This window comes from Zea mays, chromosome 9 (assembly GCF_902167145.1).
Source record: "Zea mays cultivar B73 chromosome 9, Zm-B73-REFERENCE-NAM-5.0, whole genome shotgun sequence".
Taxonomy (NCBI): Eukaryota; Viridiplantae; Streptophyta; class Magnoliopsida; order Poales; family Poaceae; genus Zea; species Zea mays.
The window spans coordinates 35,690,324-35,702,989 of record NC_050104.1 but is presented as its reverse complement, the minus strand read 5'-3'; the positions used below and the strand labels follow the sequence as shown (position 1 = coordinate 35,702,989).

Genomic DNA, 12,666 nt, shown 5'->3' with positions numbered 1-12,666 from the left:
TATACCACCGAAATAGAAGGTGAAGAAGCTCAAAAGACGTTCCTAAGGGGATGCAGAGCTTAAGACTCAAAAGATGTTCCTGAGGGGATGTAGAGTCTGGGTGTGGCTTCGTATGCGTGTGTTTGACATTCATTTGCACATTACATCACGTCATTCATTGCATTCATACACATTCATTTAGACATTTGTAGGATCATCATCATCATAACATAGAGTACAAACAGATGCTTCGGCTTTGATGACAAGGCTTCGATGAGTACAAAGAAGCAAAGATATGCTTCGTTGTGTACGAAAAGAAGGGAAGGTGTTTTTCGCCTTCGGCTCAAAAAGTACAAGTTTCGTCCACATCAAAGCAATTCATACACGGATGGAAAGGTAAAAATATATTACAAGGTATGGACAAATTTACAGAGCAATGTTTGATTCCTAAATTACAATATCTTTTACAAAGATAATTCAAATTTCTCTAGAGCTTTTTGCAGCAGCTTCATCAGTATCCGTCAAGCTTCGGGTCATTGACCTTCGGCTTCGTCATCCTGTACATAACAAAGCGGTATAAGGTAAATAGAAATCTCAGGAGAAGGTAAGCAATAGGTACAAGTTTAATACCGGCTTAAGATGACTTCGAGCTTTGTCACCAGCTAAGTTCCGCCCACCCTTCGTCCAAATTTTGTTATGAATCTATTGCTAATGCTTCGGGCCAAGCTGGGGATGTCAGTTAAATCCGCTGGTGATAGGCTGAAGTTCGGCCTGTTTACGATTTTTCCATGCGTGCAACCAACCTTCATAAAGGCTATAGCTGTGCCGTGAGAAGCCAGTAGGGCACAGAAGTCACCATGCCCAGCTATAACTTCGTCAAGCGCCTCAACTTTGCCCTCAATATGTTCGAAGGTGCTTGGCAGGTCTTCAACCGAAGGTTCAGATTTTTCAGAATAGCACCCACTGAGTTGAAGACCTGTTTTAGCCGTTGCATGCACCGGTTGCCGAAGTTTAGGCATTTGTCCTGAAGCTCCCTCAAGGATTTTTGCAAATTCGAACTTTTTTTGACTTCGACTTCAAGCTTCGCATCAAAATTCTTCTTTTCTTGCTCGAAGCTTTCTGATTTTAGGAGGAGTTCACTGTTTAATCTGGCAATTTTGGCTTGGGCTTCTACCAATGAACCCTCCATTGTTTGAAGAAGAAAATCTTTCTTTTCAAGAACAGCTTCATGATCTTTGATTTTACTTTCCAAGCCCTCAATTATAACCTCATTCTTCTTACCTTCGAGGTCCTGTTGCATCCTCAAGGCTTTGCTTAGCAGCATACTCTGTGCAAAATAACCTTCATCAGAAATCTTTGCTTCATCGTAAAACAATAAAAAGTTGAGGAAAAAACTTTACCTTAAAATTAGAATAGAATAAGTTGTCGACGATATGTTGTCTTCGGTAGCTGCTGATGTCAGCTTCAAGCTTCGGAAAACCAACACTCTTCGACAGAGTGCTGATAATCTTTGCTCCTGTTCGATCTCGAATACATCCTAAGACTTCTTCGTTAATTCCGCCGAAGAGCATCGCTCCTAGCTAGTAGCCACAGGATATAGCATATTCCTGAAGCTCCTCCTTCTCAGCCTTGGATAATTCTTGACCAATTATATTTTGAAAGTTGAAGCCTTTTTCTTCCGAAATATCTTCAGCAATTTCCTTCCCCTTTTTAGGCACTGTGGCCAGGACTTCTTCTACAGCAGCAACAGTCTCCTCCGCAGCCAAATCCAAGAGCACCTTATCGATAGCAGATAATGTACTCTCTAGGTTGGTAGCTTTGGTAGTTGCAGCTTCGGCAGAAGCAACAACTTTGGCAGCTGGAGTTATTTTTGATGCTGAGGCCGGCGGTGGCGTTTCCTCAATAGCTTGCATAACAGTAACAATCCTTCGCTTTTTTGGCCCAACCACCTTCTTCGCTGCCAAAGGATCGTCCTTCTTCTGTAAAAGCTTCGTCAGTTGCGGCCCTAGTGGACTTAGCAGCTTGATAGGTAAGGATTCGGTCATTACCTTTAAATTTTCTTCTACTTCAGCAGCAGAAGGTGTTGAAGGAGTTTCTTCTATCTCAGCTGTTTTTGGCTCCGGAGTTGTAGCCCTTCTCTTCTTCGAAATAGTCACCTTTGGCTCAGGATTGGATTTTCTCTTTTTTTAGAGCTTCTTCATCCTCTTTCACCATCCTAGCAGCCTGTCTGCTCAGAACACTGACAACCCTCTTTCTTTTTGGACCTTCGACACCCTTGCTTAGTCGTTCATAGTTAGGGTATTCAAAGTTTAAAGCGTCCATTACCTGATTCAACCTTCGTTTTGGTCGGGTGCCGAAGGCTGCAGTCATCAGTTGATCTTCTTTTTTGGTATAATTACCCAAAATTTTGTTGCACATAGTTTCTATCATTTCTAACCACTCTTGGCAAGGCTCTTTGAATTGTTTCTCAAATTTGAAGCGATAGGGCAATCGAACAAGTTCATTCTTCTTCCTTGTTCCCTTCAGCTTCGGTATACTCCATTCACTCAACGTTGGAGACACCCTGTTGGCTAGGTATTCTTACACTAGATCTCTAGTGCTGATTTGTTCAGCCACCACCCTGCCTAGGGAGGAGAGTTCCTAGGGTGTGCCTACGGGTTAGCAGGCCACCCAAGATGCCTCTAGTTGACATAGAGCCGAAGAGAGGTGAAGATTTAAGGTAGAAGAAGGCTAAACTAGGCCTAAACTTGGGCTACTCCTAATGCATAAGGTAAAAATGATAAGTAGAGTTGATTGGATGGATTGTGGGGGGTTCAATCGGTTGTACCCCTTCATCTATATAAAGGGTGGAGGTCTGGACCCATTACAAGTCGGTTCTCGAGTTAATCCCGTAGGTTTAGATAACAAATCCTGCAAGAAATCTGGAACCCTAACTGATTCTACGCACGCACGGACAGTCCGCACCGCTACATCGGACCGTCCGGACCGTGGACTATCCGCCGCCAGGCACTTTTAGTGCTCAACATGGAGATATATTACAAAGCAATTCTGAAGACATGTACCTTGTGTCACACCCAGATTCAAGGGCAAATCTAGGCGCGTCTCAAATTTGTGCTAGGATCAAGTCTCACACATATGATGACTCATGGTACAGAAATCAATATCATATCTTTATTATATAATAGGGGTTCTGAACAAAATAGCTAAATAATTACATCATATGATGACAATGATCCTCTGCAACCATAATTGACTAGGAGACGACGATCTACACCTCTCACAAACTCATTGTGGCATTCTTTATGCTCCTCAATGCATGGGCAGTTTTATTACGAAGCTAACACATCCCGAATGAACCAAGTCAGGGTTAAAACATCATAGATATGAATTTTACAGGTTTCCTAATTATTTTAGTATTTATTTTATATTAGAAATAGCTTCCAGGGGCATATATAAAAATTCTAGGAACTTGCGCGCAACTACAATAATAGAAGTGAGGGCTCGGGTGTAAAAATAAGGTTGCGGGTTAAATTTTTGAAGAGTGTAGGGATCATATGTAAATTTATGGACTAATATGTGCTGATCATTACTCTCTCTCTCTCTCTCAATATATAAGATGTAACCATCTCTGGTTTAAAGACAAAAAATGTATTTAATTCTCTCTATATTATTACATTAAGGTACGTATGCTTAGAGAGAACATGCCTTATATTATAGGACAAAAACAAAAGATGGTTACACCTTATAAAGTGATATGCACGCGCACGCAGTGCAGGTGTGATGGGGGAGAATGGGCCCGCACACGGGCTTGAGAGGAAGCGGCAATACTAGGTCGGGACGAGGAGAATTTGGCCCACGCAGAAGAAAGCTTCATCCATTTCTTTTACTTATTTTCTGTTTTGTTTTCTCTCTTTCAAAGTGGCAATTTGGATTCAAATTCCATTTAGTTATGATTCACAAGATTATCATGCAGCAACCAAAACAACAACATGTGATGCAAGGTTTATTTTATTTATCTTCATATATATAGATGCGTTTATTTAATGTAAATAAAATTCTCACCCGTTATTTATTTTAGAACTTTATCACTCTTAAATGCATATACAGATCAGAAGTACATCAAAAAGTTAAATATTAATTTTTCTCTAATCTAGAAAACGTTAATATAATATATTTATCAAGAGTTGCTTTTAACATATTAAAAAATATTTTATATAGCCCTTGAAGAGGGTAATCCATTCTAATAAATCAAAACTCTTTTGTTATTTATTTATTTTATTAGAGATATACTTTATAAAGGAAGGAATCTATTAACATGCATTTTTGTATTTTAAGTCAAACTTTCTAGAGAACCCTTTATAAATTCTAAAATAGAATTTTGGGTATTACACCTTTCTCTTGAGGTTGTAGCGATGCCACTCGGAGCCATTGGGTGGCCAAGAACGAAGCAGCAGCAGACGGTAAAAGTCACATTTTAGAATTATTGGGTCTAAAAAACATGTGAATAACTGAGCCAGCGCGAGAAAATGACGATGTATTTTGTTCAGCCGACAAACGAACTAAAAAAAGCAATTTTCCCGATACAAACAGTCGAGGTGTCGCAGCCACGGTAAGCAGACAGAGCAGCGCACTGCACTCTTCTCTGCAGTCTGCACATCTCCGGGAAGCCAAACCCGAGCGTCCTGACTCCTGAGTTCCTGACCAAACAATCCCAGTACTGCGATTCGCTCGGGATCGTCTGCAGGCCCCACCGGCCGATCCATCCCCCCGTAAGGCCGTAAACCGTAACCTTCCGCCGATCGCTTCAATGGCCGTGGCCTCGGCCGCGCGGACGGCAACACCGGCGTCGCCGGCGCGACTGGGGTCGCTGTGGTCGACGCTGGAGGACCAGCGCGGGGCGGCGGTGCCGCTGCTCTCCTCGGCCTGGACCCTGCCGACGACCTCCCAGGGCGGCATCGCCGGGGACGGGGAGCAGCTGCCCAAGGAGGGCCTGCTCCGGCGGGCTGGCGGCGTTGTTGCCCGCTGGTGGGGGGCGGCGTGCGGCGCGGTGGCGGAGCTGTGGGCCTTCGCGCGGGCCGATCCGCGGAAGCCCGTGTTCGCGGGGAAGGTTGCGCTCGCGCTCGCCCTCATCTCGCTGCTCGTCTTCCTCCGGGAGCCGCGCGACATCGTCAGCCACTCCGTCTGGGCAATCCTCACCGTCGTCGTCGTCTTCGAGTTCAGCATCGGTGCGCGCCGCCTTTTACTTCTCTGGGTTTGCTTGGGTTAGATTCAAGGTGTCGCCTTTGCTATGGTCCTTCTACTGTTCAGTCTTCATTGGAATTCCTTCCTTTTTGTCAAATCTCTTGCGTGCCTTCAACTTTTGCTGTCATCTTTGTGCTGCCCTCGTCTCTGTTCCGACACATCAGTTCTTGGAGCATGTCCATATATATATAGTAATATAGTATTAAATCGAAGCGGTGAATAAACAGTTCCGTCCAATCTTCATCTGATCTGCAGATCAGCAACTGCCGTTGCATTCAAAATTATGCGGGCCTGCCAGTTCAAAAATGTCATTGTGAGATCTCTTCTTTTTGGGTAATGATACTAGAGATGTTAGGTTTGTAGTCCCAGCAATGTACAACACGGGTCCACTTTTAGGTGACCGAGCAAATCAGTTGTTCCGTGCAGAGACAGGAAAACTCGTCTTCCATTTTGTCCATCTGTTGAACGTGGCCCCCTGTTTTTTGGCATTGTCGAAGACCTGGTGATAGAGCGGCTTTTGACATTGCTGAAGACCAGGTGGTAGATGGATTAAGAAATTATGCTTGCGTAGTTTATGCTGTTGGCTGGCATATTTTATTTCAAACCTGTGTGCAGTGGGATGTGTAACTTTTAAACTACATTTATAATGATGATGGACCACAACTTCTTAAAAATTTAGGGCAGATGCTTCTTGAGACATCTTCAAAGTCCAAACTATCATACCTTAAACTTTAATTCAGTCACAATTTCTTATTAAAGAAAGGGTATCATCAAAGTTATTTGGAAACCCTTTTTGTGTAGGTCTAATGTAAGAGCTCAGAAAACAATGACTACTCAAATGGACTAAAGAAATAAATTTTGGAAGAAAATGTAAGATTGGTTGTTAAATGTTGTAGGTTGTTTCTGTGATGCAGAAAGTTAAAAAAAACATAGACAATTGCTTCTTTTTATGTGCCACTAAGGAAGCTGTCCTTTTTTTATACCTTTCGTTTTTGTCACTGGTCTATTAAGGTACTTGCTTTTTTTCTTTTTTGCTTAGCACTACTACTTAGACCCTTACACAGTAAGTTTTCAACCTGGAGAAGATGATTCCATTTGCTGTGCACACCTGCAAATTCATTTGTTCATACGACAGCCTCTCTGTATTTGGAGGGGAAGGTTTGCCTTGTTTTATCCCTTCCACAGACCCCCACTTATGTTAGATCCTCTGGCGCTGGGTCTGTCTTTTTTCACATATTCTGTAATTGATTCGAATCAGTGCTGTGATGCAGGTGCAACCTTAAGCAAAGGGTTTAATCGGGGATTGGGGACACTAACCGCAGGAGCTTTTGCTCTAGTAGTTGCAGAATTGTCCAAACACCTGGGAAAACTGGAGGAAGTTATTCTTATAACAAGCATCCTTATTGTTGGTAAGCACTTACATTCTGAGAGCAATCGATTTTTTTTCTCTCTCAAAGCGGCCTATGAATATATCTAAAGTGCAATTTTCCTTGTTTATATTGGTAGCCTTTTTCACAACATTGACAAAGCTACATCCGAAGATGAAGCCGTATGAGTATGGATTCCGTGTGTTCTTGTTGACATTCTGTTACGTTATGGTCTCTGGGTACAACACTGGGAAATTCACTGATACAGCTACAAGCAGATTTATATTGATTGCTATTGGTGCTGCTGTCAGTCTTGGAATCAATGTAGGCATCTACCCAATCTGGGCGGGAGAGGATTTGCATAACTTGATAGCAAAGAATTTCACTGGTGTTGCAAAATCCTTGGAAGGTATGACCTTGCATCCTGCTCAAAATTCAGAGTATTTCCAATGTTGGAAATGTTATTTTTTCGTGTCCTTGGTCAACTGGCTATCGATTATACGTGCATCTGATTTGTTTATTTCTTGCCAAATCTACCAAACTAATGACATCAAGGTCTTATATGCTCGATATGGTTCGTTGAACATTTGCTCTAGGTTGTGTTGATGGATATCTGAGATGCATGGAATATGAAAGGATTCCTTCAAAAATACTTGTGTATCAAGCATCTGATGATCCTGTATATAGTGGGTACAGGGCAGCTGTTGAGGCATCAGCACAGGAAGAAACCCTGGTTTGTGCTTGTTCCATATTCAACAATCAACAGTCTGCCATGTGTATTTTGATGAATTTGATTAGCTAATTTCTAGTATGTTTTCAGCTTGGCTTTGCTATATGGGAGCCACCCCATGGGCCTTACAAAACAATGAACTATCCTTGGAGGAGCTTCACCAAAGTTAGTGGAGCATTGAGGCACTGTTCCTTTGCAGTAATGGCATTACATGGTTGCATTCTTTCAGAAATTCAGGTTTGTCCATTTAATGTCAACAACGAACTGTTGAGATTCTTCTTTTTTTTTCTAAACAAATATATTATGGACATTAGGCACCACCAGAAAGCAGAAGAGTATTTTCTGCAGAGATTCAAAGAGTGGGACAGGAAGGAGCTAAAGTATTGCGCGAGCTCGGAAGCAGAGTTAAGACAATGACCAAGCTGAGTTCTTCAGGTATTCTGTTCGAAGTGCACATGGCAGCTGAAGAGCTGCAAAAAAAGATTGATGAGAAGTCATATCTTCTGGTGAACACTGAACGATGGGATGCTAGCAAGCAAGCTCAAGGAATCAAAGAAGTTGTAAATGGTACCCGTGCTGTGGAAACGGAAAACAAGAACAAAGAAAACAAGGATGATGGCACCAGTGCTGTCGAAAAAGAAAACAAATCCAAAGAAAACAACAATGGAGGGCTGGAACCTACCATAGTTGATCAAACTTTAGTGCATCAGTCAAAGAGCTTTCTTGCAAATTCATTTCTGAGCAGATATGATTCAGCGTCAACAATTGACGGTTTTAAGCCAGCACTTTCTTGGCCTGCTCGTAAATCATTCCATCCAAACATACCACTTGAAGATGAGGATTCCCAAACATATGAAAGCGCGAGTGCCTTGTCCTTGGCTACATTTGCATCACTCCTGATTGAGTTTGTTGCCAGACTACAGAATGTTGTTAACGCATTTGAAGAGTTGAGTGAGAAGGCTAACTTTAAGGATCCTGTGGTGGAGCCTACTGCAGTTAGCACAAGTAATGTTAGGTTTCTCGATAAACTGTGCAAATTTGTAGGTTTCTAGAGTTGACACGGATCCTGTGAAGGCTAACTCTAAGGATCCTGTTTTGGCATCCAGTTTCCCTTTTTAAAATTAATTTGGGGGTACGGAATGTACACTAAACTTGTAAATGTGCAATCAGATGATTGCAAGTTGTATTGCTGGAGTTCAGTTTACAGCTACAGAAATCATCAATCTGGTAAATGTTGATCTCTGCATCTGCTGTATTGTGTTTTCAGCGCCCTGACTGATTGCACGTATGTATATCCTGTGAAAAGCCAGCTTTTCATATATTTTTTTGCACTCACCAGGAAATTTGATCTTGTCTTTTTGTATCACTGTGATACCTTGTTCTTCGTTAGTTTTGGTTGTCTTTAATGTATATATAGACGAGGGTTGTATAGACTACTGTCTTGCGAATTAGAATCCTCGTCACAGTATTCCATCGAACAGAAAATGGTTGATGAAACTGAATACCAATCAGAAGTATCACAACTGTCCCAGCCTCTATGACATGGCAGTGCTCCAGCCAATTTTTTTAAATGAACTGCTATGGATTATGCTTCCCCACTTTAGTCTTAAAAAGTGAGAGATCTCTACAACATAGCAAACATGACCTCTTTTGACTATATACTATCTATGCTTATCTACCTTTCCACTATTTCCTGTCCTGTAACCGCTTTTTTACTACCTCGTAGTTACATCCCTCCACACGATTACAGCGACGATTATAGGAGGGTTCCATGGCAGTTTCAGAATTCAGACGCGGAATAGCACGTCTGTAATAAGAACAAGCATAGCCAGTCTCACAGTAGCCAGTATTTACAGAAGTTGGTTGCGCAACGCTCGTCGCAGGAAGGAAGGAATCCTGCTTCGTTTGCGAGGGTTGGTGCAGTCGAAATCAACCCACCCGACCTCATTCTTATCGTTGTCGTAAGCAACCAATTTCCCACGAAGAGAAACATCTGCAAAGGAAATAGGCGATACGGGTTTAAATAAATTTCGCAGGAACAGAATGGTGCAGTCGAAATTCTGCCAAGAAAAAAACGGCCACCAAATACCTCCGACTATTACTACTGAATCGTAACCGATCGTTGTCCCATTGAGCACCCCGAGGCAGACATTGCCCTTGTCCTGAAATGAATACTCCATATCAGGAAAAACCATGACGCTGTAGCTGTAGCTGTACCTCGAAGAGGAAACGGAGTATGTGGTGTGGTGTCGATCAGATGTACTAAGAAACATCGCATGGGATGGGAACCTACACTGATGACCAAGTAATGTTCGGGGCGGATGTTGAAGGTCCTGGAGAAGAAAAACCGTTTCTCGAATTGCAGACTCAAGGGCTTGAAAAAATGCTTCACATCCTCCACAGACCTGACCAAAAAAAAATGGCTGTCAATTTAGCAAAAAAAAAAAGAGAGAAAAGGTATATTCAATTAAGAGATTTCGATCCTGTTACCTCACTGGAAAATCAGATTTCATGCAGAAAGGAAGTGTTTTGTCCGAGTCATCTTGTACGAACCTTGGGGATGCAGCCTCCTTCAGCTGTTAAGTTAGAAAGAAAACATAAGAACTGACCGGTGTTTGTGATTCCATCAATCGATAGAAGAACCGACACTCACCGAAGATATCAATCTTGTAAGCGCCTCGTCTGGGAAATATGTGTATGTGGACCCAGTGTCAAAGACCACTTGAGTCAACTTCCCTTGCGCATTGAGCTGTTGATCCCCATGGTTTATCTGCTTGACTTGGGCTCTGCGTACATCACTGAAGCTTGCAAGTATCAGTCACACGACCTAAATTTTTTTTATGTAAACTTTACATGGCAGCGTTTTCATGTGCAATTTTGTTTCACAGGAAAGGGTTCCATATATGCCACATTGAAGAGTCCCTGGTATGCTGTTAGGAACTGATGCAACTACAGTATGTACCACATAGAAGGGCTGCATATGTGCTCAGGCTAAAAAAAAAGAGGCATTTTGTTGCACCTGTTTTTTTTGGCAACTACAGTACATATCTGTGATTTGAGTAGAGACAGCATGCAGCTCAGGGAATAAAAAATGACCAAACTTGTAGCATCATTGTGATACTATGGAGACAGTAGAAAAGCAGGTGGATAGTTTTCCCCCTTGTATGGATTGGGTCTGGAGTCTGGACTCTGGAGAGTGACAAGAAAGGGTAGGATTGCTGAGGATACGTTGCAAGCAAAGCATATCGCATTTGCTCAAAACGGTGCATGACATCCGAGGAAAAGAACGACAGCCACACGAACTGAAATGGTTTTTCCATAGGACGACAGGGGGGTGGGGGCAACTTACTCTGCTGGACCATCGCGGATAGGGACCCAAGTCATTCCCCACCTGGGAATGTAATCGTCGCCAAGAAACAAGTAACCACCAGCACCGCTGGGATCTGTCGACATGCAGTGGCCGAACGCATTGGAAATGATACCTCTGCTGGCTAGCTGTGTAGGAAGGCTCAGTGCCTTGTTGGTCAGGCCGAGAACTCCGTCGGTGGTTTCTAGTGCGTTCAAAAGAACTCCCTGCTGGTCGTACCCGCACCTGTATGTGGAAGACAAACGGCAGTTAATTTCTTAAACGAAGTGGTAATCAACAGCAATCGCTATTGTACATGCATATTGGAAGGTTGGCCCATACCCAAACACAATGTCTGCATTCTCCCTTTCACCATCTTCGCCGACGAATTGCATACTGTCCCTTACATAAACGCCCATGGAGGAGCTTCCGTCGGCATAGCTGATCTCATAGTCGCACTGGTTTGGGTTCTCATGCTGGGCTCCTTCACAAAGTGGGTCGCTGGCAGGAAGTGCATCCGCCGTCCTTGCGGGCCTATATAAAGGGTGAGCTCCCTGAAACAACATCGGACAATGTTTTCATTACAGGATTAAAGAATTTTGGAATGGGGACTTCGTGTTTTTCCACCGATTATTAAGCTCGTCATGCCACAAACAACATCGTAGTAAAGCAGAGCATCGTCGTCGAGCATGTGGCTGAAGCTTTATGCGCATACCTTTGCACAGCTCGCGCATGGCGGCGCGTCGCACTGGACCCATGTTGTGTGGCTCCCAGTGTCGACGTCAAGAAAATAAGGCCTTGGAGGACTGCCCAAAGAGATAGCGGTGTAGTATAGCCTGCACGTACGGGGTAAACATTTAAAAGGAATGGGAAACAATGCGATGCTAATAAATAACAAAGGAGGACGCAGTCCTTCTCCGGCAAAAAGGCAGTTAAATTAAACAACAAGGAAAGAACAAATTCGTAGAAACCCGGTCAGTTTTGTTCGAGAGGATGTAAAAACTAAAAACAACATCGAAAGGAACGGAGGACGCAACTACGGAGTACGGAACCGAATCCTTGCAGCAGCGCCCTGCACTGCACTGCACGTACCCTTCCGGGAAGAGGTTGCCGGCGAGCGAGTGCGGGAATAACGTGGAATTCTGCGGCCAGTCGTCGCCGCCGCGGCGTGGTGGCTTCGGGTAGAGCGGCAGCAGGAAGGACGTGCGGCCGCCCGGGTGCTCGTCGTCGCCGCCGTCCTCCTGCCGCCGCGCCTCCAAGAGGCGCCAGGCCGCGCCGGCGTCGTCGTCCCCACCCGCGTACAGGCAGGCGTAGGCCGCCGCCGCCAGCGCCAGCGCCGCGAGCGCCAGCACCGCTGCTCGCCACAGCGAGGACGTGGCCCCCGCCGGCGTCCGCTCCTCCTCGTCCCCGCTCTCCTCGTCTGGGCCGTCGGCGTCACGAGGAGGAGCGGAGGCGGAGGCGGGCAGCGCGTGCGCGTGCGCGTCGTCGGGGACCACGATCATGACGTGGCCGTTGGCGTTGGGGATGATCCGTTGGTGCTGCTTCTTCCCCTCGTCGTCCTCCATGTCGCGGCCGCGTGATCGGGAGCGGTAGAAGAGGAGAAGGCGGAGGAGAGGAGCTCGCTGGCCGGGCTGTCGATCGCGGCGCGGTGGAGACCGGAGAGAAGCAGGCCGCGCAACGCAATGCCACGCGAGCTGCGTGCCTGAGAGGGAAGGATGGAGGGAGGTCGGCGACTGGTTTGTTTCGCGGCCTGGGTTTGGTATATCACTGGTCCGCCTCCGAATCCGAGGACCGAGTCCCGAGTCCCGACGACCCCGCTGAGGCCTGCCTGCGGGTCGCGGATGGCGCTGGCTATAGGTATAGCGCGCCCGGTTTGACTTGAGCCGCCGCGAGGTGGGGGCGGGGCGGGGCGGGGCCGCTAGTGGTCCCTCTGGGGGGCATGACGGGGATTTCCGCGTGCGATTCAGTTGCCCAGGAAAAAAAAAGAGGTCGGTCCCGTTGCT

General features: G+C 45.0%; 2 protein-coding genes across 3 annotated transcripts; one reads left to right on the top strand and one right to left on the bottom strand.

The window, feature by feature from the left end:
- Window positions 1-4,665: 4,665 nt before the first annotated feature.
- LOC100502506 (Aluminum-activated malate transporter 9) lies at window positions 4,666-8,648 on the top strand. 2 transcript variants are annotated; one of them, NM_001196984.1, is made up of 6 exons: window positions 4,666-5,204; window positions 6,492-6,629; window positions 6,727-6,996; window positions 7,184-7,320; window positions 7,408-7,554; window positions 7,632-8,559. In NM_001196984.1, the coding sequence occupies exons 1-6, from the start codon at window positions 4,787-4,789 to the stop codon at window positions 8,367-8,369; spliced, it is 1,848 nt and encodes a 615-aa protein (NP_001183913.1). In that variant the 5' UTR covers window positions 4,666-4,786; the 3' UTR covers window positions 8,370-8,559. The 2 variants fall into 2 exon arrangements, with proteins under 2 accessions (NP_001183913.1, XP_020399404.1); XM_020543815.3 differs by lacking the exon at window positions 4,666-5,204 and adding an exon at window positions 5,232-6,378 and having other exon boundaries at window positions 7,632-8,648.
- Window positions 8,649-8,878: 230 nt separating this feature from the next.
- On the bottom strand, window positions 8,879-12,385 carry LOC100280120 (Aspartyl protease APCB1). The gene is made up of 9 exons (NM_001153056.2): window positions 11,756-12,385; window positions 11,379-11,499; window positions 11,006-11,217; window positions 10,667-10,909; window positions 9,971-10,115; window positions 9,808-9,893; window positions 9,611-9,722; window positions 9,407-9,479; window positions 8,879-9,310 (listed from the first exon to the last, which is right to left on the bottom strand). The coding sequence occupies exons 1-9, from the start codon at window positions 12,226-12,228 to the stop codon at window positions 9,168-9,170; spliced, it is 1,608 nt and encodes a 535-aa protein (NP_001146528.2). The 5' UTR covers window positions 12,229-12,385; the 3' UTR covers window positions 8,879-9,167.
- Between the last annotated feature and the right edge of the window lie 281 nt (window positions 12,386-12,666).

Excerpts from the sequence above, each read along its gene's own strand:
- LOC100502506 (NM_001196984.1), top strand. The coding sequence starts at position 4,787 with ATGGCCGTGGCCTCGGCCGCGCGGACGGCAACACCGGCGTCGCCGGCG. Across the intron at positions 6,630-6,726 it reads AACAAGCATCCTTATTGTTG|CCTTTTTCACAACATTGACA; the intron begins GTAAGCACTTAC and ends TTATATTGGTAG. Across the intron at positions 6,997-7,183 it reads TGTTGCAAAATCCTTGGAAG|GTTGTGTTGATGGATATCTG; the intron begins GTATGACCTTGC and ends CATTTGCTCTAG.
- LOC100280120 (NM_001153056.2), bottom strand. The coding sequence starts at position 12,228 with ATGGAGGACGACGAGGGGAAGAAGCAGCACCAACGGATCATCCCCAAC. Across the intron at positions 11,500-11,755 it reads GGCAACCTCTTCCCGGAAGG|GCTATACTACACCGCTATCT; the intron begins GTACGTGCAGTG and ends CCGTACGTGCAG. Across the intron at positions 9,894-9,970 it reads TTACAAGATTGATATCTTCG|CTGAAGGAGGCTGCATCCCC; the intron begins GTGAGTGTCGGT and ends CTAACTTAACAG.